At 39.5% G+C, this 25,143-nt stretch overlaps 4 protein-coding genes across 5 annotated transcripts in view; all 4 read right to left on the reverse strand.

Annotated features, from left to right (window-relative positions):
* Nucleotides 1-396: 396 nt before the first annotated feature.
* LOC133844678 (vacuolar protein sorting-associated protein 35) lies at nucleotides 397-4,559 on the reverse strand. Its single transcript, XM_062278765.1, is given in 9 exon segments — nucleotides 397-1,255; nucleotides 1,312-1,495; nucleotides 1,558-1,763; nucleotides 1,765-2,122; nucleotides 2,179-2,505; nucleotides 2,567-2,802; nucleotides 2,868-3,601; nucleotides 3,664-3,853; nucleotides 4,256-4,559. Coding segments are annotated over 9 exon segments (2,457 nt in total). The 5' UTR covers nucleotides 4,316-4,559; the 3' UTR covers nucleotides 397-1,093.
* Nucleotides 4,560-4,842: 283 nt separating this feature from the next.
* On the reverse strand, nucleotides 4,843-6,340 carry LOC133844682 (deoxyribose-phosphate aldolase-like). Of its 2 annotated transcripts, XM_062278772.1 has the most exons (4): nucleotides 6,146-6,340; nucleotides 5,933-6,091; nucleotides 5,508-5,797; nucleotides 4,843-5,447 (listed from the first exon to the last, which is right to left on the reverse strand). In XM_062278772.1, the coding sequence occupies exons 1-4, from the start codon at nucleotides 6,186-6,188 to the stop codon at nucleotides 5,016-5,018; spliced, it is 924 nt and encodes a 307-aa protein (XP_062134756.1). In that variant the 5' UTR covers nucleotides 6,189-6,340; the 3' UTR covers nucleotides 4,843-5,015. The 2 variants fall into 2 exon arrangements, with proteins under 2 accessions (XP_062134756.1, XP_062134755.1); XM_062278771.1 differs by having other exon boundaries at nucleotides 5,508-6,091.
* Nucleotides 6,341-6,446: 106 nt separating this feature from the next.
* LOC133844679 (putative ATPase N2B) lies at nucleotides 6,447-8,311 on the reverse strand. Its single transcript, XM_062278766.1, has 4 exons — nucleotides 7,694-8,311; nucleotides 7,031-7,633; nucleotides 6,713-6,973; nucleotides 6,447-6,655 (listed from the first exon to the last, which is right to left on the reverse strand). Exons 1-4 carry the CDS (start codon nucleotides 8,102-8,104, stop codon nucleotides 6,533-6,535), a joined length of 1,398 nt encoding a protein of 465 aa, XP_062134750.1. The 5' UTR covers nucleotides 8,105-8,311; the 3' UTR covers nucleotides 6,447-6,532.
* A 131-nt stretch (nucleotides 8,312-8,442) lies between these two features.
* LOC133844677 (serine-rich adhesin for platelets) overlaps nucleotides 8,443-25,143 on the reverse strand; it is a 43,196-nt gene continuing 26,495 nt past the window's right edge. The window contains 9 exon segments of the mRNA XM_062278764.1: nucleotides 8,443-10,455; nucleotides 10,543-10,695; nucleotides 10,761-10,896; nucleotides 13,055-13,247; nucleotides 13,614-13,705; nucleotides 16,491-16,585; nucleotides 16,658-16,960; nucleotides 17,051-17,152; nucleotides 18,361-18,677. Coding sequence (XP_062134748.1) covers nucleotides 10,338-10,455; nucleotides 10,543-10,695; nucleotides 10,761-10,896; nucleotides 13,055-13,247; nucleotides 13,614-13,705; nucleotides 16,491-16,585; nucleotides 16,658-16,960; nucleotides 17,051-17,152; nucleotides 18,361-18,677 — 1,509 coding nt within the window. The 3' untranslated portion in view covers nucleotides 8,443-10,337.

A 25,143-nucleotide genomic window follows, 5' to 3' on the forward strand; every position in this document is an offset into this window, starting at 1 on the left:
ATACTGCCACATTAACTACACACACCGCCGTCCTTCAAATAAAGTATCCAAAATCCAATACACCGCAAAAATCCAATACACCGCCAAAAACTTATCTCACATTCAAACAACTGCCACAACAAATCGACAAAATAGCATACGAATTCTTCTAATGAAACATTCGCGATGAGAAAAAGTGATTCCAAGTATGGCTTGAGACGATCTTTGTAGGAATCGAGAGTAGGGTTCACTTTACTTATGTATATGTTATGTATTGACGAATTACACCGCCTATGCTTATCTTACTCATGTATTGTATTGTAAATGAAAGTTAACTGATTCATAGACCGATTTAGCGTGTTCGGCTTATAATGTATGTATATTTTTAATAAAGGAAATGAATTTCATGTTAATCACTTTCGTTTTCGTTTTTTTATACACATTCTAAAAACAATTTGATCTTAACTTTATTTATCCACAATCAAAACCGTTGGAAATTGCATATATGTATACATAATGATTAATTCATATTGGTATGTATTATAATAGTTAATTCATTTAAGGGTTTGCTTTTATTTTATTTTTTTTTCAATTTGTTTAACAATATTTCACACGAGTGTTTATTTGTTTTGCAGGGATTAATGAATAGAATAAAATAAAATACAATTTGATGATGTTGTTGTTGCGGATAATTACTTGTAATTATTAACTAAATATGCGAATAATATAATAAGGGAGGAAAAATCATCGAGAATGTTGATACTTTGCACTTAGAAATATATAATCGAAACCGAATTGGAAATCAAAATGTCATAAGCACTTTATCGGTAGTCCATGCTCCACTACCCTAAACAAATCTACAATTTATCATGGAATTTCGTTTCTTTAAGAAATCAGTTTTTTTTTGTTTGCTTGTTTGTTTGATCGTATCGCAATGCTCGGTCGCGTGATTCAGCATTGTTCTAATTTGTCCAGCCTTTTAAAGAGTGGGTTAACTGTCTGTTGACTGATAAGTAGCGTTACAAAAATATGCATGATCAAGGGGGGCGTGCTGTTTCACTAAATGAGGAGAGCTCTATCGCGATTAGTTACAATCTCGAGGCAACTGTTTCAACTAATTGAGTGTGATGCCAGCAAAGGAGACTTCCAGTGTCGTGTCATTCGATTCCATGCGACTGCGTAAGTGAGCCAACGTATTCTTGTAATGACTCTCGATCTGTTTGGTTTCCTCGCTCGGCTCCAGATTCGGCAGCTCCTCATTCACCTTTGCAATAAGCTGTGAAATGACAAGTGTTAAAAATTGCAACTTTGAAACTGAGATGAAGGTGTTACCTGATTCAGCATTGCCACTGTGATGAGTGAGTTGCCACGTTCAAAGTAGAAGAGATAGTGATTCAATAGCTCTACATACAACTGCACTTGTACTCCGGTGTCCAGACACTGCGAAGCAATACGTGCGCCCTTCTTCAGACAATCTAACGTGCGTTTCTCATCGCGCATTTCCTCGCCATTTTGCCTAAGGGAAGATAAGTTTATGATAATTAAAAGTTCACTTAAGATTGTTCTTATTCCACTTACTTGCCACTCCAGAAGAGCGCCGCACAGGCCACAACTCCTCGACACTGATCGGGCTTCTTCAGCAGCTTGGACGCAGCCAGAGCGCAATTCGTGCGCAGCGGCTCAGCATTTTCCTCGCCAAAGCAGGACATTTGCTCAAATGTGGACATTATGAGTGTGATTGCCGCCAGTTGTGCCTTCGAATCGGAAATCTCATCCTCATACAGGGGAGAAAGCCTGTGTCATGAACTCATACGCGACAGTTTCATGATTCGTGTAGCGTATTTCACCAATCACAAGGGCGCCTTGCAGATACAAACGTAGCGCCAAATCGGGTAAATCAGCTTTGGCCAATGCGCTGATAGTGCTATGACAATACTGCACAATCTTCTGGCACTTTTTGTCCCAGTTCTCATCCTGCTCCGCAATGGCTTTGTATTTAAATGCCAGCTGATAGGCAGCAAACACAAGCGGCGGCAGCACATGCTTCAACCGTTGGCCACCGCCATTGCCCAAATGTTTACGCGCTGTTTGCAGCATTTTGTATTGCATATCCGGCTCATCTGATCTCAACAGATGTATAAAACTGTAAAGGAAATGCATATAAAAATGATATCCATTTGATTAGAGATTACAACTTACCGCGCCACAACGCCCTGCTCCTCAGCAAACTCTTCTGCGTCTGCACTATTAGTTGTAGCTGCTGTACTTGAGTCGTCATCCTTAATCAACGGGGTTATGATCGTCAATAAGCTGTCTGCTTGCTCTGCTGTCGGCACTTGCGTCTCATTCTCCAGTATATTCATGACCATATACAGAGCTAACGATTTGCGCGACGTGTAATCGAACTTTTCCAGCAGCGGACAGAAGTTAAGCAGTTGTATAATGGTCAACGCATTGTTATAGAAATCTATGCATATGCGTAGAAGACGAGACAGTTCCTGATTGACCGACAACAAATGCGAGATGCTGTAAGTACGAATATTATTAATTAAGATGCACAGAATAAACGATGGAAGAATTCAATTACTTGTTCATGTTCATGCGATCGAGTATTTGTGCAGTTGTGCCCAGCACTTTGTCCACGTAATCAACACGATCGGGATACACTTTCTGCGCCAGACTGAGTAAGGCCACTTGCAGCGATATTGTGTCCTCCAGCGGCATGTCCGTGCGCGTCTGCACAATGTTTGCCACCTGCACGCTGAACACTTCGAACAGTTCCACTTCGGCGGGTATGATGGCATCAATGGCATTGCCACTGGTCTGCAAATGGGTTTCTCAATTAGCATATTTTTGATAAACAGCAGTCGAAAAATCAATGCACTCACCTTGCCACTGCGCTGATTGTAGGCAGCCAGGCGTTCAATCAACGATATAATAATGTTCTTAACATTTACACCCGTCTCCAGTTGGGCGCAGGACTTTAGGAACGGATCGAGCGTTTGCAGATGAAACTCATCGGGAAATACCTGTATAATACACTCCATCAGATACTCCTGAGCGATGGCATCCCGACAGCTGACCACCTGCTCCAGTATGCCCGGCAGTATCAGACGTTTGTACGTCTCCAGTGTGGCGGACTCCAGTTGCGACAATCGCACCAAATTCGTGCCCACCAAGATTTTCAGTTCCTCGCGCTCTTTCTCACGACGCGTCTTCTCACTTGAGTGACCCTGATGCTGCATGCGCACCCACAGCTTATTCATTTCGGCGAAATTTGTGAGCACAAAGTCGATGGCATCATACACGTTGCCCTCATGCTCATTTTCAGCGACCAGGACATCGGGCAGTATATTGCGAGTGCATTGCAGTAGATAATTGCGCAGGAAAAGACCACGTAGTGGATGCTGAACACCGCGACACATCTCCACCAGATCTTTAAGAATGCTGCGCTTCAGCGTCGAGTCGTTCTTTATGTACACAATGCCCACTGTGATCAGCAGATAGAGCCGTGGCGCTATCGTATGAGAGTATTGCACCAGTTCATAAAGATCCGTCTCTTTGTGGCTCTTCTCGCTGAGGTACAGTTCCAGGTGACACAGCTCATTGGTAACAGCCATGTCTAAAGTGGGAATAGAGAATTAAGATTGCTGATTGTGGTTGCAACTGGAAATATATACTTACACAGCTCGTAGTAGCTTTTGGGCGATAGCATTGAAGTGCGCAGCTCGCTTAGCATTGTGCTGGCACATTTGAGGGCATCCAGCATGCGCTCCTTGTCCAGAAAGTGATTCATTTGGAATGCCTGTTTGCGTGCCGCACCGACCGCCTCGGCGAGCAGCTTCTCCTGATCGTCCAAACCGTTCGGCATCGTCTGGAATGAAACATAGCATACAGTGTTGGGTAAAGTGGGCCAATCATTTCCACTACGACGATTATACATTTTAAATATGTGAATAAATAATGACAACAATAACAACACAATTTATATATTGAGAGAAACACATAACACACATAATACGGAGAACATGAGATGAGAGATAAGCGTCACAGCAGCTCATTGGATTGCTTTTGGAAAGTTGTGGGAAGTGCTTAAACAATGATAACACAACAACAAACGAGAGCTGGAAATATATTTTTTTTGCCAAATTGCCGACTGCGCCCCAACCCCGAATTTGACAAAGATAGCAGGAAATGAAGTAAATTACATGGTAGTTTATTAGATAGTATTACGAGGGGTGGAGTGTGTGTTAATTTGTGTGTGTGGCGTATTTACCCTGCTTTGGCCACCGTTGGTCGCTTGACCGCTGTACGAGGACGAGCTCCAGGGATACATTCTGGGTGGTGTTGTCTTGGATGTGGATGTGGTTTATGGACTTATGTGGACTCCTTTTTGGTTTTATTTTTATTTTTGTGGTCACCCGCAGTTTGCAAGTTGAACTAAATTTGCCGCTAGCAAAGTGGGCGGCCGAGGGCGCAGTCAGCGTTTTTTTTCTTTTCTTTTTCTCTTTTTGCATGCGCTTAATATGGCACTTTTGCATACGTTGCAATCTCGGATTCCGGTAACGGGCGATTACGGTTCGATTTGGGCAGCACTTACCATTACAGCAGCGTTGAGTGGGCGGAGCAAGGATGCAAAAATTGTCTTAAATCAGTAATCTTTTTTCTCAATAGTTTTGTACTAGAGGTGGCAAAACGTCGATAACCCTATTTATATATCGATGCTGTTGTGTGTTTTGAAGCATCGATTATTATTGCGACTATCAATGTTTTTATTACATCTAAATAATATAATTGTTAAAAATTATTAATTAAAAAAATGAAATATACTCAGGTCTTAATTTTTCAAACTAAAAAGGCCTGTTATTGATTATAAATTTTTATTATTTCAAAATAACACGACTGCGCATCTACCGATACCAGGGCTTATATACTTTACAGTTTGATGTTGACTACGCTTTGAAAAAAACGCGCCAGATTCAAGCAAAACGGTTTATTTGTCAGTGCTTAAATTAGAGGCGTTGTATAAGAAGTGACTATTTTTTCTCCTGCTGCTTCTTGCGCAGCTCTTTGCACATCGCGTCTTCACTACATGCCTCGGATGCTATGGGTTTACTCTGAGAAGCTTTCTCAGCAGCCTCGCGTTCCAACTTAGCGACACCATCGCGCACAACCTTTTCGATGTCGTTTAAAAGACCCGTGGTACCAAACCGAAAACGATCTCGTGTTAGCCAACGACTGCCCAGTGTTTCATTGACCAACGTCATCCAAGCAATCGCATCACGAACTGTGCGTATTCCTCCAGCCGGTTTGATGCCAACAATTTGGCAAGTGCGTCGCTTAAACTCCTGTATAGCAAAGATCATGACTAACCCCACTGAGAGGGTGGCATTTACTATTTCCATGCCGGTGGATGTCTTAAGGAAATCAGCGCCTGCCATCATGCACACCATGGCCGCCTTGTAGACCTTTTATCACAAGTGGATAACTTAGAGAAGTCAACCAATTATCCTTAGCAGACTACTTACATTCTCCATCGTTCCAAGCTCTCCGATGGCCAGAATGGTTTTTAACAATGCATGTTCACCGCAAGCGCTGCGCATCAGCACAACCTCGTTGTAGAGCGCCTTCCAATCGCCAAGGAGAGCCAGTTGGCGACTTATGACAACATCTATCTCTGTGGCACCTGCTAGAATAGCATGGCTAATTTCTTGCAGTCGCGTCTGCAGTCCATATTGACCAGTTGGAAATCCTGTGGTCACCGCCGAGATGGGCACATTATCCAATTGATTCAACTGCTCAAGGGTAGTGTAAGCATCTTTGACACGCGCAGGATAAACACAGACGGAGGCACAATGAATGTCTGGGAGCAGTGTGCGCTCAAAGTATTTGTCAAAGAGTTGTGGCTCGAAAGGAAAGCAGGCACGAACGCAAAGTCGACGCACATTCGCACGCGTATCATCGCCAGCTAGCGTGGTCAAATCCGTGAGCATGAGTGCTCTCAAGGCCCAGGCGATTTCATTCACACCGGAGACCATGCAGCGCTTCGAAATGCTAATGGCAATCTCTTCCACCTGGCGCAGTGAAATGTTTACCATGAGCAGCGCTGGATCTGCAAGGATAACGTGAAGATGTCTTAAAATCTTTATATATGGAAACGCCTTACCGAAAGGCAACGTTTTATTCACAACCAATGTCTTAGAATCCATGCTGTAAGTCCAATTTTTACTAAACTGTCTCTACAAAATAGATAATTTATGTATGTTTTGATTTTATACGAATCGTTATCAAATAATCGTCAGTTTACTGTGATTCTATTAATTCGACACACCTTCAAAGCAAGTGCAAACATTTCTCTGATAACGATTTACATAATACATATTGTTGACTATGCAATCGACTGTGGCGACAGACAGATAAGAGCTAATTTAATTATAATCTCACGTAATATGAAAATACCAAAGGTGTTTTGTAAATTTGTGACGGGAAATTTAATTGTGCTAATGACATTATTGCTTTTAGTGGTTGGACCAGGAAGTGATCTACAGCTAGATCATCGATGTTTCGCCCATTGTTCCCAATATTCGCTCTTCTGCATTTCATATAATCTAGATATGGTTCGTTCAAAAGCAAACAGTTCCTCCTCTCCAGTAAATACACTCGATTTGGACGCGTGCTAAAAGTAGAAAAGATGCTGGGTGATATTATCTTTAAGAATACACGATTTACTTACCGATCCGTGCGTGATTTTTAAGTCATCCATGAGGATACGGTCTGAATCGGATATTGGCGATGCATCCCCCAATTCAAATAGATTATCCAGTGGCTTATCTGCCGATATGACAACACGCACTCTATTGTCGTACAGCGTATCTATTAGTGTGATGAATCGTCGCATTTGCGACTTGACATTAAGATTTAGCTGGGGAACATTTCGTATGAGGACCGTGTGAAAGAACTGGGCAATTTGCAGATAATCGCTGCCTGCCAATGGCTGTAATAAATATACGATTAAGTAGTCGAAATATAATCTTCGTTAAGAATAACTTACGCGATCGCATAGCTCATCGAAACTGCTGTCCAAGATCTGTCCGCAGGTGCGTTGGAATTTCAGATCGCGACCGAAGTGGGTGATTGTGCGGGGTCGAATGATGTCATTCTCCTCGGCGCACAAAATCTTAAACATGCGATTCATTTCAGAATCTGCATCTGTCTGACCTATCACAAAATAGTTGGTGTCGCCCGACTGCGCAATGCGGCGGTAATCTATTGAGTCCAGCTTGGACAGCAGGCAGCGTTTCTGCAGCAATCCAATGAAGGGCAAGAAGTTGACGCGTTGTAAACCATTTTTGTACAAATCCTCGGGATGCCGATTGCTGGTGGCCACGATGACAACGCCCTTTTTGAAAAGATGCGTGAAGAGGCGCTTGAGTATCATGGCATCCGCAATGTCTGTCACTTGGAATTCGTCGAAGCAGATAAGCCATGATTTGCGTGCTATGTTCTCAGCAACCGGTTTCGTGGGATCGAATGGTGCGGGTTTCTCTGAGTTAAAGGCGCGATCGACGGGACCCTGTCGCTCCTTGGCGTCATGGATCTGAGCGTGAACATCCGTCATGAAGGCAGTGAAGTGCACACGTTGCTTGTGATTGATCTGTATACAGTGACATTGTGTTAGCTAAATGGTATTGTAATTATGCAGTAGAGAACTCACCTCACAGCAATCGTAGAACAGATCCATGAGAGTGGTTTTGCCCACGCCTACGCTACCGTAGACATAGAGGCCTTGAGGGGCATGACTGCCCGCATTCAAGTCATCCTCAGCGTCTTCTTCGCTGGATTTGCTTCCAAAGAGACGGCTGAGGAATCCGCCCCCAGATGAGGGCTGGGTAGACGGCTGATAGCCCTTGATGCGCTTGTAGAGCAATTCCAGCTCCTTCATGGTATCCTTTTGCTTTTCGTCGGCCATCAGTTGACCCGACTGGACACGCTTCTCGTATTCAGCCAGCGGGCACAAGTTGCGGAATTGATGAGTTGCTGCTCCAGGCAGCTGAACCCGCAGGAGGAATTTCACATGATTATGCATTGTGCCGCGGACTGCGGCGCCCACTTGGTAGGGAAACATTTTATGGCCTAAATATTGAATATGTATATCACACGGTATTTGTACACTAAAAGAATATTTTGCTGGTCAGCTTAACATGTTACATAAAGCACAACAGCATTTCCGCGTCGTCGAAACGGTGACCGCGAATTTCGCACGTTGGCATTGGCCGAGAATTTCTACAACTGCTGGCCAAAATAAAAAAAAGCCATTCACAGCGAGCGAACAGCTGTTAGTTTGTTTTGTCATTCGCATGCCTAACAGCTGTCTTGCCTGTGTTCAAACGAATAGTTCGCAGTTCCAGTTCACTGGAATTGGCAGTTACACTTATTGGTTCTTTTGAAATAAAACAACTGCAATTGATTTAAATTGAAAGTTTACACATTTATTATACACGCATTACACATATAGTTTTTTTGTAATAGTAAATGGAGTATATTCGTCTCTCTCTGTCTTTAATATGCCATGCGGCTGATAACCGCAAGACACACTAATTATGGCTGACTTTTGCGATTCTACATAGCTTTATACAATCAATTTGTTAACCAGTTTGCTTCTGGCTATCTTGGCCATTGACAGTCCACGGCTCGAATTCATTTCGGTATATATTTAAGATTTATAAATTTTTTGGTATTGGTTTTTTGTTGGTTTTTTTTGAATGGACAAAAAAATACATCTAAATATTTTTACTAATAAATTCATAGACAAGTTATATATATATGTTTTGCACATCTTGCTGGATCATTTCAATTTGCAAATTTTACATTTATATTGTTTCATGTGTTACTCGTAGTTCAAAGTGAATTGGGCGATGCCAATTGGTTTTGTATTATTACTTATTATTTTTAAATTCCATTGTGCTGCATTAGTTTTGATATACATACATACATATACACATCTATAGAATTGTAGCAAATGTAACATACTATAAATGTTTTATGCATTTACATGTATCTACAGATATTAATTGTGACATTGATAATTTTAAAATTGTTGTGCAGGACAATTCAAAATCTGATACAGACGGTCCATGTTACCAACATGAATATCTTAAATTTGGTTTTTGGTTTTTGGTTTTGATTTTTCCGAATCTTCGTGTAAATCGCATTTAAAAACTAATGTTAAACACTTTCTGAGTCACCCGATTGGAGATAACTTATATTGTGTGTGGTAGCTCTATTCAATTTCGAAATGGTCCCGACTAATGTAAGAAACCTATAATGAGTGCCAATGCTGTGCACATGGTTTCTGCGACAAAAATAATTTGTTTTGCATTCTTTCAAAAATTAGCAAATTACTTAACAACTACATAATGCAAATTGAATTTGAAAAATGCATACATACATATATTTTATATATTTTTTTTTTGTTGTTTCTTATGATTTTTTTTGTTTATGAACATTAAATATTTAGTAATCGATTTGAACAATACGAATATTAGTGATTTTAAAATGCAATTCAATTAGCATTAGTTTCATAAATATAATTAATAATAAATAATATTCGGCAAACATTGGCCAAACATTCTAAAAATCAGTACAATTTATTCATATCTCATTTTGGGTTATAATTTAAATGTAATATAATTATTTTAAAAATTACAAAAATTATTGCTTTTGATTTGGTTTGCGTAATATTACTTGTCAGTAATTTAATTTTATAATAATTAACTTTTCAAGCCCTGTAAACTAAGTTGCATTAATAACTATGGATAGATCTGAAATGTGTTCGAATTACGAAAAAAAATGAAACAATTTTAAATGCATTTCGATTAATTCAAAAGAAAATAAAACACAGTGGAATTAAATTAAAAGTTAAATTAAAAGTATATTTTATATTTGATAAATTGATTTGAATATGTACAAAATATAGAGTTTCGGTTTATACAAATAATATATAATTAAAGTACTAGATTATAGGTAAAAATAAATGATACATACATATATATACAATACAATATTCGTAATACAGCTATGAGTTATGAGTCTATTTTGTAGCTTGTACGTTTCAAAACTTAGGCGTATCGATTTTGTTTTGTTTTTGGGAGCTTTTCATTATTATCGTCTATGTAAATAATCCTTGGGATTTTGTATGCACCGAATTTTGGGGTAACCAAAAATTTAAATGGGTAAAAAACTGAAAATGTCCCTCCATTTGAACCCTCCCCCCGAACCCATTTCCCATCCCCAAATGGCCCCCCGTCAATTTCTGCCCATGCTCAGTCGTTGTGTGCGAGTGTTTGTTGGCGGCTCCTTTAGAGCACGTGCAGATTCTCGCAACTCTTCGATTTGGAATCTCGCGTCCAGACACGTCCAAGCAGCCCCTTGACCTTCAGACTGGTCGAGGTACGCGAGCCGCGATATTTACGTGGACTGCAGAAAATGGGAAAAACAGAAACGGAAAAGTTTGTGTTGTAATTAACTGCCGGATGGAGATGGATGCAGACCAGCGACACTCACCTGCTGTGCGCACTGCCCGGCGGCGTACCAGCCGCATCACCCAGCGCTGCTCCAAGCGGACCCAGCGGAGTGTTGGCATTGAGGCAGCCGGCGCTGAGCGGTGAGCATGCTCGACGCTTTGACTTGCGAATGGAACGCTTGCGAAACAGATCCCTAGAATAGAAGAAAGGAAAATTACAGCCAATTGGCAAAGGAAAGAGTTTTTGCGAAATGCTTACCTCGACTTTTCGGGATTCTCGAGCTTGAGGCGTATCTGGGACAACAGACCGACGAGCAGCTCATCCACATTGTGATTGATGCCCACCGACGTCTCAATGAATTTGCAATCATATGCTGTGGCCATGGCCTTGCCCTCTACAAGTGAAAACAAGCAAACAAAAACACAACAATAAACAAGTTGGAAATTTTTAGTGTCACGATGAATCTCGGTTATGCGGCAAGTTAATCAAATCAAATTGCGTCGCTTAGTTAAACTCTTAGGTGGGTAATAAAAAACCAAACTTGGACAATTTATATCTAAACACGTTGCCCATTAACCTATGCTCCTCTCACACTCTCCCTCCCTCTCACTTCCCAACCTGCATCAGCATGGCTTCAGTTTTCCATGTTGCCTGTCAGCTTTCTAGATTTCGTCACGTTTCCTGCGCCTGCTGTCGTTAAATCTGAAGCTATGAGTACAATAAGTAGCCAAGTGTGTGTGTGTGTGTATTTTTAGGCACTGTTCGGTTTTATGACACCCGAACATATACACACATAATGTACATAAATACACATACATTTTTATTAACGATGTGCGAAAAAGTTGGCGTCATTTTATTAGATTTTGATAGGATGTTCTCATCTCTCTCCTAAAACGTTACCAGAGTATTATGCTGCTTTTATTAAACATCCAGATGGTAGCAACAACAACCTCGGAAAAAGCAGAAATTTTAAAGCTGAGCTAGATGCGAAATATTTGCTAATTTCCACCCGCTGTCTCCATTCCCGAGGGTGAGCTTAGCAAAAGTCAGTTGGGTTCTCCGACCGACGCTTAATTAAAAGCAAACAAAACACATAAACAATGGAAACTGCTTGGCAGCCAACTGGCCATTGCAAAACTGCATTTCAACAGCTTTAACAAAAGCTATATACTATATATGTATGCTTTAGCTATATATGAATGTTTCTTTTTTCATTTCAATTTGTTTTTTTTTTGTAATAATAAATACTTGTAGGAGGTATACTGGCATGATTTTGGGTCGCATGTTGGGCCTTACAAAATGCTATAAATATTTTATGAAATTAAGGTCCCAGCATTTCCCCTCGACCGTCCTCTTTGCATTGACAACAATAGCAATGAGCTTATTTGAACGTAAGCCGCAGGAATGAAATGTAATCAATTTTGCGCTTAAACAATTTCCCGAGCATCAAGCAAACGCACTTGTTGCCACTTCCCCCCACTTGCCCGCTTTCGTATTTTGTCGCATGACCTAAATTTGCAGATTTCTTTTGTTGACGGAGACACTTCCGTAAGCGGCCATTAAAGACAAATGTAATTTGTAAAAATATTGAATATCTTAGATGAAAGCCATGCCCGCCGGATAGGCTATACATTTAATATAACCGTGAACAAATCTGTTGGCCATTTAAATTCACAAAAAAATGTCACGGAATAGTCGAAGCGGAAATACCCTAAGCTTTCATTTGCATGCAAATCCCTTATAGCAATTAACATATTCGCTTAAAAGCAGTTCTGTTATATAAAAAGCTATGTTATATAACAGAACAGCACTTCTGTTAAGTCAGCTTTGTAGCTGGAGCAGCATTAAAAAAGTTATGTTCTATGACATAGCTTTAACACCACTTCTGTTAAGTCAGCTCTGTAGCTTGGGCAGCCCTTTCATGTTATGTTAATAGCATCAATATACATACATACTGTTCAGGAAGCATGTCATGTCATGTTAATAGCTATTGTATGCATTAAAAGTAATGTGTTTCATTGCTTACACCCAAATCCAGTTAAAATATCTGTAAGCTTTTGAAGGGTATCTTAAGTGGATGTACTTGGAAATACATAAAAGGCAACGAGCGGCGAGCATGACAGGCGAGTGACCTTCAATTGCTTTAGATTTAACGACAGCCCATAGTCCTCCATCTATAGATTTATATATATGTATATACAATGTCTCTATATATATATGCTAGCTATATTCATAACATATCTGTATGTGTGTGTGTTTGTGTACTGGGCGTACCGCCAATCAACTTCCGCTTGATCAATTTTCATTGAGAAACCAAAATTAAAGCGACTGCAGCTGTCTGTGGTCGCTTTTATGCTGTCCTTTGCAGGGACACCCACCTAACCGTACTGTAAAGAGATAAACGCTTTCGTTTTATCAAGCTATTTTTATAGATTTCAAAATGTGGAGGGCCGAGGAAGGTAGGAGAAGAATCCAATTGAGCGCATTTTGAAGTGTTAATGAAAATGCTGAAATCGTTTAGTGATGTGAGCATGTGACGCGCATTTATTTACCTTCGGATGTAACGAGTCGACTCCTGGCCAGGTCCGCTTTGTTTGACACCAGTATGACGGCTTTCTGTGCGATATTCTGATTGGTCCATAACACCTGAAGCACCTGCTCGGCAATGCTAAAGCTGCTGCGGTCCGCGGCAGAGTAGATGACGCAGTAACCATGTGGATCATAGTTGGTCAAGCATTCATTCGGCTGTGAAAGCAGAGCACAAAAAAAAAAACATACCACATAAAAAACTGACATTGAGTGAGGTTCAAGAGTGCTTTGCCTGGTGGCTGAGAGTAGAGGAGCTAAGCTCTGTCTATGTCTGCGTCTGTGTCCTGTATCCTGTGTGTATGAATGTGTTGATTGTGTATGTTAATGGCATTATGAAATGTCACAGATAAAGTATCTTTAAGGTTGAATGGTTAGACTTTTTTATTCGAGTGCTGAGTGGGGTGGATTGACCTTGCTTTAAATGACATTTCGCCAAAGTAGTGCCAAGTAAAAGGTCTTTTATGAATAAAACGTGAGATGAACAGAGATGAGATGAGAGGTGAATTGAGTTGAGTTACTTACCGTCATTTCGGTGTATCCATGATCTATGAAAATCAACTCGGATTCTTCGCCACTGAGTAATACTGATACGGCTTTTTCGCCCGATTCGTCATCTGTTTGCAGTAAAGTAAATAAATTAGTGAAATTTGTCCAGTTGCTTAATTACATTTTAAGTATATGAATAAATATTACGCAATAATAAGAATTGAAAAGAAATGTAAGCTACAAATGAAAGGTGCAAGAAACGTGAATTCATTCAGATAGTATTTACGAGTATTTACATAGTACGATATATTTACAATTGACATTTTAGTTGGTTTTTTTTAGATATGGTGTGGTGTGATCTGTTTGCAGAGACGCTATTATGATACTACAATTAAATACGTATAGCAGGGGAAGGGAAGTACAAAACAGCATCGAAATCTTGATGTTTTAAATGAAATCCCAAATTGGCGCCCGAAAGTATGCAATGAATTGTGAATCTGACTGTTTTAAGTGTGTGAGTGTGCGCCAACCTATACGTGTGTGCAGCCTATTTGTATGTGTGTGTGTGTGCGTGTGTGTGTTTGAGAGAGAATATAGTACATTAACCGGACACTTTTGTGGCATGGCGCATTTACTTGATTTTTATTAATTGCGCTGAAATAATTTATTGCTTTTAGAGCCTGAGCTGAACTCGCGCAGGCAAATTGATGATGCACATCTGGGTGACACAGCCTCCCATTTGGATTCACTCAATTGGCTGTGGCAAACGCATAAATTACCACAGTAATTGGCATATTCGAGTATTTATGGCGTATAGTATATGTATATATTTTTTTTTTTCCATATATGTATAAAATTGCAGGGCAATTTATTTTGTTTGTGTTTTACATCTAGATGCAATTAAAGTGTTGTTCAAATGTCAGTCCTTGTACATCAGTGAAGGACACGCCCGATGCTTCAACTTCAGAGTCATAGTCATAGTCACATTCATCGCATATATCCATTTAATAACTAGGGAATTATCATAAATCACAACCTCTCGAACAAACAAAACAAAGCCGCATTTATTGGACAATCAATTGATTAAGCTGGTCAGCAGGGAGGAGCAGGAGCAGGAGGTGATTTCTGCGTGTCTGCGTGACTTTAAGTGTGCCGTATATAAGTATTTGTGTGGCAAAGAAAACTACTTTGGGCATAAGCCAGTGTCCTAATTGTTGAAGGCGTAACGTGTGTGTGTGGTGTAACGAGGGGCGTGGGACGTGTAACGTGTGGCGTGTCCAGTGTATTTAGGTTAAGACTTAAACTTAGGAGCTAGTTAAGTTAATTTAGTTAATTTGAATTCAATTGGAAACTCAACGCAAATGCAGCTCAAACGTTAAAAACAGGTGACAAAATAAATTTTATGGAAATAAATTTGTGTTATCATTTTTTTTTTTTGGTTGTTGTCGGCAAAGTTGATTAAAAATTTTGGAAAGCGTTTTAGTATATATGTAGGTTAGATAATGTAGTTTGGAATAAATATTATTAATAATAATAATTATTTTGGATAGAATTTTTTTTAGATTTAGTTGTTGTTGATGTTGTTGCTATTACCGTCGGCGGCTTTTTCAATATGTATGCGGATATCACAGTTGCCTAGATCTGAGTTAAGGGTTAAAGTTATTATCAATTTGATTTGATATTTTTTGTTGTTGTCATTTTGATTGTTGTTGATTTTGTTGTTATTGTAGTTTTTTTAATATTAATGTTGAATGAAACGTTTGTTTTTTTGGTTACGGATGTTTTATGGCCGAAAGACGAGAGAGAACAGAACAAAATATCATTTGTATGATGTTAAAATATTGACAAATGCATTTTTACAATTATTTTAAGTGCTGGCATTGAATTTACAGCAAATGTTATTATGGGAAATTGGAGCTTTTTATTCGAATTTCACAATTAATCTGTCCTGTACCCATTAAAAATGTGGAGAGTGGAGTTTATTAAATTTTTGTGTGCTAACCCAACAAAACACGACTGTCAAGTACATAGCTTATCCGGGTGCGTATACGTGATGTGGGTACAGGATCTCGGTGGGTCGATGATTCAATTGCAATTTTTGGGTAAAAATATGTTGTTTGATTTTAATGTCTCCAAATTCCCGCATGTAAAAAGCACTTTTTCCGCACTGTACATCTGCAGGTCACTTTTTATTTTTGTTTTCCGCGCATTGCGACTTGTTAAAAAATTTCCAGCAAAATATATTTTTCGATGTTCGTTTATGCCAATTGTGCTATGAAATCTCAGTGCCCATATGTACAAGGCGGGTCGTAAAAGTCAACCAACATAAAAAAGAATTATATACGAATATCTGTATATTTATATATGTATATATCTGTTATATATAAATATAAATATGTTTTTGTAAGATGGTCGTAAATATTTCGTAGTCAAGGGCAAAGCACAAGCGACACACAAAATTCAACAGATAAACAAACAAAATCAGAATCGGCAAAAACAAATACAAAGTCAGCGCAAAGTAAAAAGAGACGAATATTTAAGAAAAGAAAAACAAGATGAAAAGTATAAATTGTGAAGGCAAATGCCAAGGCAACAAACAAAAAACTAGAAATGAAAAAAAAACAAAGGGCACAATAAAACTAGACATACACATCGAAGGGTCAAGGGTTGAGGACCAGACTGGCACAAGAACTGGACACACATACACATACACATACATACACGCACACACACACACAATGACAAAGCACTAATGTCCAAACCCAAAACACTAAAGCGAACTTTAAGCAGCATTCGCTGGAGGAGTTTTTAAGTGGCGAGAGGCACATAACATACATATATAGACAGCAGGATGAATGTGGGGTAGGGCGGGGGAGAGTGTGGAATCTGTGTTTGTGTGTGTAGTCAACTCACCAATGCTCGTGTCATATGCATGCAAATACTCTGAGGTCATGAACTGCGAGACCAGCGAACTTTTGCCCACTGCCGGACCGCCAAGCATCAAAACTCTGCAAAAGGATTAGCTCAATTAAGTACCCGACTCTGCAGCAGTTTTTCGGCGGTCTGTGTGTGTGGCTTACCTGTAGGGACCATTGCCTGGATTTGATGTACTGCTCTCTCGACTCGATGCCAGTGATGTGCGTGCCGAGGCCGAACTTGGCGCTGGCAGCTGCTGTTGTCCATGTTGTTGTTGTTGTTGCTGCTGCTGTTGCTGGGCTGTCAAGTGCTCGGTGCTGGAGTTGGAGCTGGCAACGCTGTTGTTGGAGCGACTGCGTCGACTCTTTAGCGAATCTCCACGATTGACAACGCCTTTGCCCGTAATGGAAAAGTGTCGCAGTCTGTAGTATTCCTCCTCGACGCCAGTGTTGGGCATGGAAGCCACGCTGTAGACACAGACACAGAGAGAGAGCACAAAGCAAAGTTTATTAAGTCATTGTTATTAGAAAAGAGCTTTGCGTATCTGCGACACTCACCGAGATCGTTGCTGGGGCAGACACAGTTGATTGGGACGTCCCGAGGCACGGCTGCCGGGCATTTTCACCGACTGCGAGCGACTGTGGTGTGGTGAGCCATAGCTGCAAATGTTTAGTGACAATCATATTTAAATATAATTTGCATACAGCTTAGAGCTTAGAGCAGACAACGTGTAAGGCGAACTGTTGCAAGTCAATTTGCGATATAACCTTTTGTACCCGTCTCTATTGAGACACAAACAAAATTCTAAGAATTGATACTGCAAACTTTTTTGCAAAAATTTCTATTAAGGACTGCTGCTGCTGTTGACAAGCTTCGAATGCTACAATATGGTATTTTATGTATGCAACATGGTTTGACCTTGGTTGCTGTTATTGAAACATCTTTGTATGCTATGTTGACCGCAAGTTGTTTCACAAGTTGTGCCACACAAATTGTCCAACAAGTTGTTTGACAACAGTTATGCAAACAATTCAATATGCAATAGGCAGACTTCGATTAGTTTTCACATGAGAAACACAAACAAAATGCGTAACCGCAAATTCTATTCAATTTTGTGTAATATGTAAACAAAACAAATAGAATGTAAGCTTAAAATCGAAGTATTCTCTTGTATGCAATGAAATTTGTCGAATTCCAGATTGATTTGGAATTCCCAACATATTGTTCGCAATTATGGCTTAGGGAATAAAAATTTAAACAACAAATAAAATGTAAGCCTGAAAGCAAAGAATTTTCAGGCTCAGTCCGAAAGTATGCAATGAAAATTATTCGAATTCCAAGTTGAGTTTTAATTACAATTTGGATATCAAACTAACAATATAGTGCAGAATTATGATCTTGCTAAGTACTGAAATAAAATTTGGCAATTTCTTTTAAATTGTTAGTAATATTTAAGTAAAACATGAAATGGACAAAGAGAACAAAAAGTTTTTATAGCCAGCCCGAAAGTATGCAAAGAAAATTTCTGAAATGCCATATTGATTTCGAATTATTGCAGTCTGTACAATTAAGTAACATACTATATTACAATATTATGGAGTTACTAAAAAAGGGAAATAAAAATTTCGCAGCTTACTGCTTACATTGCAATCGTAATTCATGTTTATTATTGATTTTATTTGCTCACATGTAACTCTTGGTCATTCGAAAACATTTTGATAGCCTTTCGGCCATTGCGTTTTTATGAGATTCTATTTATTTTTTTTTTTAAGGGGAATTGCACCTATCAATCGGATAAATAAAGTCTGCTAAACCTTAATGGCCCCGACGCCATATCAAATAATAAGATCTGCAATTTATGACCTACCGCATTTCAAAGTCCCGCAGCTCCTCAATGGTAAGGGTATTTGTTACATCCAACAGCTGTCGCATGTTCTCGTCCCTCTTGTTGTGTGACTGTTGCTGCTGCTGCTGCTGTTGTTGCTGTTGCGGCGAGTAGCCATGTCCCTGCACCTGGTGATGATGATGGTGATGATGCAGCAGCTGAGCGGCATGCGGCGGATGTGCCAGCTGCTGTGAGTGTCGCTTTCGTGCGTTCAACTCCTTGCCCTGCTCCACGCTGATGAAATCGCCTTCATTTTTGATGAGCAGCGTCTCAACCGTGTTGTCCATGCTGAGTGAGGGCTGCATAAGTGCAAAGAGAAAGCACAACAAAAAAAGAAAGAAAAATAAGGTAAGCGGATTGTTACAATTGAATGGTCTGCGTTGCCAACTTTCGAATCTGTGCGGCCTGCACTTTCTATTCAGACCTTGTTGAGTGGCTCAAGGCTATGCTCCACTTAACAGGAGTGGATTAGTGCACAATAACTTTCAGCCTTATCTCTACACCTTGAATAGGTGCCGCCTCGCTTCGCTTTCACTCGTTGTTGCAACATTCCTAATGCCACATCGCGTGCTGCCTGGTGGCCAAGTGTACGAAGGCCAAGCGGTGCATTTTTGCAATTGGTGTCGAGGCAAAACACTTTCGAATACTTTAACGAGCAGCCAGACTAGCCAGCAAATCAGTTGAGCAGAAATTCGCTACCAAATTGTATTCTAATGAGACGCAAGTCTTTGAAATGTATCTGAAGCTGAGATTGAGCTTCTTCTCTGCTAGGTGTTTGTTCCAAGAATAATATATATGTTCGTAGCCCGCAGTCAAACTTGTGAAGGTGGCGCGAATAAACAAGTGAAACGCATAAATTGCAACAAATTGAAATTTTTCAACAAATTTACGCAAACGGCAAAAGTTTTGCCATAAATTACAGGCTACGTTAGGCATCGTCTCGCTACCTGTGTAAAGACGAAGGACTGACAGCCAGACACAAGTACACACACATACACGCACACACACACACATACATATACTCACACTCAGCAAGTTGCCGTAAATATGTGGGTATTTATTCAGCAAATGGTGAAATTAATTTGTATATTTTATTGGCTGGCATGACAAAAAAAAAAGGAACTTTATCCAGCCTAATTAATAACACATACATCTTGTCTGTTGGGTGAGAGTTTGTGCGTGTCTCTGTGCAATAGTGTGTGTGCGTGTTACACCTTTGATGAGTTGTTGCCACATGAGTTGTGTGCGGCATAAAAGTTATCCAAACGCTTCAAGTGGCCAACTTTGGACAAACGCACACGAGGGAACAATTTTTGCTCGATGGGAGATCGCCCGCAGCGAGCAAATGTTGATGAAGACATCAAGTTTTATGATGACAATGCGGCGTATGAGTAATTGCCAGTATTGTGCAGTATGTGCTACACACACACACACACACAGATTCAACTGAAAGAGATAGCTGTGTTAACCACTGATAAGCAAACACCAGCTGTGCGGTCTACGAGTTATTCAACGCTTTTTCCCCGAAAAATTTCATTTTTCTATTTTTTTCTTTCTTTTTTTGGTATCGCTCATACGTCCCGTGGTACACCGAGAATGTGTTCACGTTCGCAGACACGTAGCAACACAAAAGCCTAAAAAATACAAATTTTTGCCTTGCCATGACCTGTAGATAAAAGTCTGTGTGTGGGGTATATACACACAATATGTGAAAGAGATTACATGGCCAATAAATCTTGCTTAGCGCATTGTCAATGAAATAATCTACTGTTAAGGAGTAAAGCTCTTTAAGCCCCGAACTGAACTGATTTGCAGGGTATCAGCTAGCTGAATACTCACAATAATTAGAGCTTGTATTTGATTTGGTCTGTTTCGCATCATTTCCCAATTGGCCATTAACCAAAACGGGATGCAGAGTGCGAACGCTTTTTAAATAGACAAATTAAGGGAAAAAACTCGACCAAAAAATGAACTAATAAAACGAACCGAAAGGAGGTGTGAGAAATTGTGTTATCTTTTTCGAATTTGTATTTGTATTGTCAATTAGTGCGGGCCAACGGGGCGTATGAGTGCTGTGCGTATATTGAATTGCATTTGCAGCTTCAATATGTAAATACTTTGCACTCATCTATAATTTAAGCTGCTGTCCGTGATAAATATGCATTCGGTTTAGAGGTAAACCATAGCAGATATGTGCATAAATTTGCTCGCCGGCTGCGTCTGCCAGAGCTCATTTCACACCTCAATGTGTTCGCCTCTCTCTCGGCTAAACAACCCCTAGTTGTTGTATATTTTTGCCATGCATAAGCGTATAACGATGTTTAAAAATACATTTAGTTTGCTTTCAATGTGTACGAAAATAAGCGCTCACACTTACGTGATGAAAATCACTTGTGTTTTCCATTAAATGGCGCTTCTCTGTGTTCAATCGCTTGTAAAATGCGAGCCAGCATTAAAAATGAAACCAATTTATAGAGCTCTAAACATTGCATTTGCTTAGCAGATAGAGAGAGTCTTTAGTTTGAATTTGAATGAATCGATATTTGAATATATATTGCTCTTAAACTGTTTTCATTTTGGGGGAGTGAGCAAAGAGTTGTATGTTCAAATTTTAATTGAAAACCCAATGTTGACTTTGCGAATATTGTCTCCTTTGTTTCTATCCGCTTTATGAAAGCAATTTGCAATATTTTGCGATGATAGAAAAGTACTTTAGCTGAGCAGACAATTTCCATCTGTTATTTGTCTGCTTCGTTCTCTCATTATAATTCGCATATGGAAAACATATCAATAGATCATCTAATTATTGAGGCTGTGGTGTATTGGCTTTTTTTTCTTGTGTAGTAATTAGTCTAATTGTTATTGGTTTCGCACACAAACCCACAAGCAGAAACTATCATTACATTCAAATGGCCCGCTGTGCAGTGTCTCTTCTGCCAGTTAATTACATTGCGGTTACATTGAATCATTAGGAAAGCTGTGGGGGATTTTTCTTTCTTTGGCCTGGCCACACGCCAGACGCATGTCTAAGGGTGCAAAGTCCGACCAAAACCGAGCCAAAGGTGTGGGTTTTATCTTGTTTTATCTCTCTCTCTCTCTCGACTATTCCAGCATTTTTCAATCATCTTCTTCAGCTGCATCTCAACTATTTGGGATACGCGTTGCTTGAACATTTCCGTGTGTTGCGGCTATTTACAGCTGCTGAACAATGGACAGCAAATGCATCTTACAGCTTGCATCTTTTCATCAGTTTATTTATAGCCTTGGTTTATTTTGTACAGCTGCAAAAAGTGCAGCTAATGCCGCGCTGCACGGCCAATGGGGTCAATGAAATCGAGACTGAGCGAAAAACTGAAGGAAAAGACTCACGACTCACGCTCAGGTGTTGCCAGTCACACGAGGGGCTCTCGTTCAGGGCTCACATAAATCAGTTAATTAATTGCAATTAAATGGCACGCAGAACACGCCAGTAACACACTGCCCCCAAGGAGAATGAACTGATGAACACGCATTAAATGTGTACAGGGATAATTGATACACATTTCGCAAACTACCCACAACAAAAAACTAAGCGCCAGCTGGGAGCTGCTGCTACGTGTCAGCGTATACGCAACGACATTAAGTATACGCAATGTTTAAGTGGGAGGCCTGTGAACTTTTGCTTGTTAGTTGTATTTCTTTTTTGTTTTTTGGCAATGTCTAGATCTATAATTAGCGGTAATTCGTGTGCGTCCTTGACAAACGCACAACATGAAAAGAACACAGCAAAAAAAAAAAAACGAACAACTCAAAAAAAAAAAACTGCAAAGCAAGTAAAAAATTGTTGTGGTGGGCCAAGTCAATAACCGCATTTAGCGAATTAATAACGAAATATGCTGCCATTTGTTAATATTAATGGCTTTCAATTATATAATTTGAACCCGTGAAATGAAAGTGTGACCCTTTGATTGTTAGATTGACCTTCGTCCGCATACGTTTTTGAGTTTTCATTTCAAATGTATTTGCGTAAGTATAATGAACCCAACTGCAGAAAAAAGTTCCATTTGTGTGCTGTTTAAATAATGTAGCACCTTTTTGCCTCTTTGGAGAGACCTAAATTTAAATATCCTCATTAAATATTCAATTAAGAGTTGGCCAAGAGGTTGCCGTTGTCTTTTGCGATTCTCTAGAGATTCAACAAATGGTCTCAAGTTGCAGCCATTAGGCGAGTCTTTTAGGCCACCTAAAATGGCAACTTGTAGAGGAGGGAAATCGTGCATGCATGATGGCCTTAAATGTTGCCTGCCTTTGACACCAAGGCCCAAATGAATGCATTTGCACGTTAACACTTTGTAGTGTTGCGACCTCACCGCCTCCTCCCCCTTCTCCTTGTTGCTTTCAATGCAAAATCAATAGCGGGAAACAACAACAACAACAGCAATAAATGCAGCAAAGCAAAAATGTTATTTGCATGCCTGTTTTTGATATTTCCAACGTGTGTTTTCCAAGGCGACGACGACTACAAGTCAAAACGGTGGGCGGAGGCAACAGGAAACTTGGCGCAAAGCATTTAGTTGTTTACATTCCACAAGAGGGGAGCAGACACAAAAGGAGGGCGGATGGTAGATAGTGACCACCAAGGTTGCAATCATAGCAGTTTGCAGCTGCTGCTGTTGCTGTTGCTTGGCTAATGATTCACGTTCGACAGTTGCAAAATGTGCAACATGCAACGAGAACTCAGTAACTAATAGCTTGGAAAGCAAGCAAAACAAAATGAAACAATATTATCTCGTTGATTCTGACGACACGTATTTATATGGCCAATTCCGCGAAATATTCACGCCGGATATAATGAATGCCTGTTTTATCTGCGTTGTTTTGGAAATGTTCTTTTTCATATTAAGGAAATGATAATGCTTAATAAATTAACAGTAGACAGAGGGCAGCTATAGAATATCTGGTTATATAGTATACTTTATATGCTGCAGAAAGAAGTGCGCTTCTATATATGAGAATACTATATAGAATTATAGCTACTTATGACCTGTTTTTTGTTATTGTTACAAGGAAATGCGGCACTCCATATAAGAGTACTATGTACAGCAGCATCTCTCATTCCTGCTATTAAGTAGGAATAACGCACATCTATACTTCTTTCTGGGTATTTAAGATCGAACTACTCATTGCGCCTTACAATGAAATCGCACAAAGTTCATAAATCAAAAAGGGACGTGAATGAGGGAGGAATAAAAAGGATTGGAGATTGTCGTCGTCGTTGTCGTCAGGCGAATGGATTACAAATGCTTTATTATGTTTTGTTTTTTTTATTGTATTTCACAAGTAAATAAATACGTGCACAATATGTAAAATACGAGCATGTATTCGCAACCTGACAACCTGCGATTGCGACTGCCTCTGGGACTGGGACTTGGACGGTGCCTTGGCATGATTTCGTTTTCATTTGTTGTTACTGCTAGTTTATTTTGACAGCTGTCATCACCCGGCATGAGATGTGGGGAGAAATCCATACATATCTCTATATAAATACTCAGATATATACATTTATCAACGCTCACACACAGATGCACAGTAACAAGCTTCCACAGACTGACAGTTGCAACATTTCAATTTTTAAAAAACAAATGATATATGATATTGTCTAGAAAATGCTGATGGCTTTAATTGCTGGAAATGTAAAGTCATTTAAAAGCAAAAGATAAAAAGGGAAAATATTGAAACATATTTATGAAAAATTTGTAGTTAAACGCTATCGATTTACTATGAAACAATTTCAGTTAAGAGCTACCGATTCATAAAGGAGAAATTTAAAATGAACTAAATAAAATCATTTCAAGAATGAAAATTATAACATTTAAAAGTGCTAAGAGAAATTGAAAGTGAACTAAATAAACACATTTTCAAGTATGTCAATTATAAAATTTAAATGTGCCAAGTTTCATAATGGGAAAACTTTTCTGAACTATTTGAAGAAGCATTTAAAAAACTTGTTTTTTAAGAAAACTGTAATATAATATTTGCTGGGAGTAAGTGAACTTATGCTCTGAATATTTAAAGTTCCTTTAAGGAAGCCTCAAAGTTAGTTAGAAACAATTGCTTAAGGGATACTTCAAATTGTTTTTTTTCGAACTTATCTATGCAAAACTCATCAATATCAACAATTTTGGTAATAACTTTCTGTACTTTCCCCTCGCGGAGTTCAATGTGGTTAATTAATAAAATTCAGCGTCCTCGACTTCACTTTCACGGCCATTTACAATGAGATTACAATCGATCCCAGCGCTGGGGCCTCGAAAGTCATAATCTCGCAGTCTGGTGCCAGATTGTCAAATTGACGTCAGACAATAAATCGTCATAACGGTATAGATATGTATGTGGCAATGGGAGGCCATAAACCGGCAACACTCATTGCCAAACCATGAACTGTTCAATTCGGTGCTTATCTTATCACCATTCTATGAATTAATTTTTTTTTGGGGTCTTCACATACCTCCTTATAACGCTTGGAAAGGCTGCGGCAGATGCGTTTGTAGAAAGGCGCCATTGTGTATGCTTTGAATTATTATTATTTTATACTGATCACTTGAAGTTCTCGTTGAACGTTTAGTTCAAACTCTTTAGACACTTTAGTTGAATGTTACTGATCGTCATGGAATTGTACAGTTTACATGTCGAGCGCGGCACAATAAACACAGATGCGAATACTTTTTAATTAGATGCGGAATCTTTTTTTCTCATTCACTGCATGTACTTTTTTTTATGTCTCAC

The sequence above is a fragment of the Drosophila sulfurigaster genome, chromosome 3 (genome assembly GCF_023558435.1).
Source record: "Drosophila sulfurigaster albostrigata strain 15112-1811.04 chromosome 3, ASM2355843v2, whole genome shotgun sequence".
Classification (NCBI taxonomy): Eukaryota; Metazoa; Arthropoda; class Insecta; order Diptera; family Drosophilidae; genus Drosophila; species Drosophila sulfurigaster.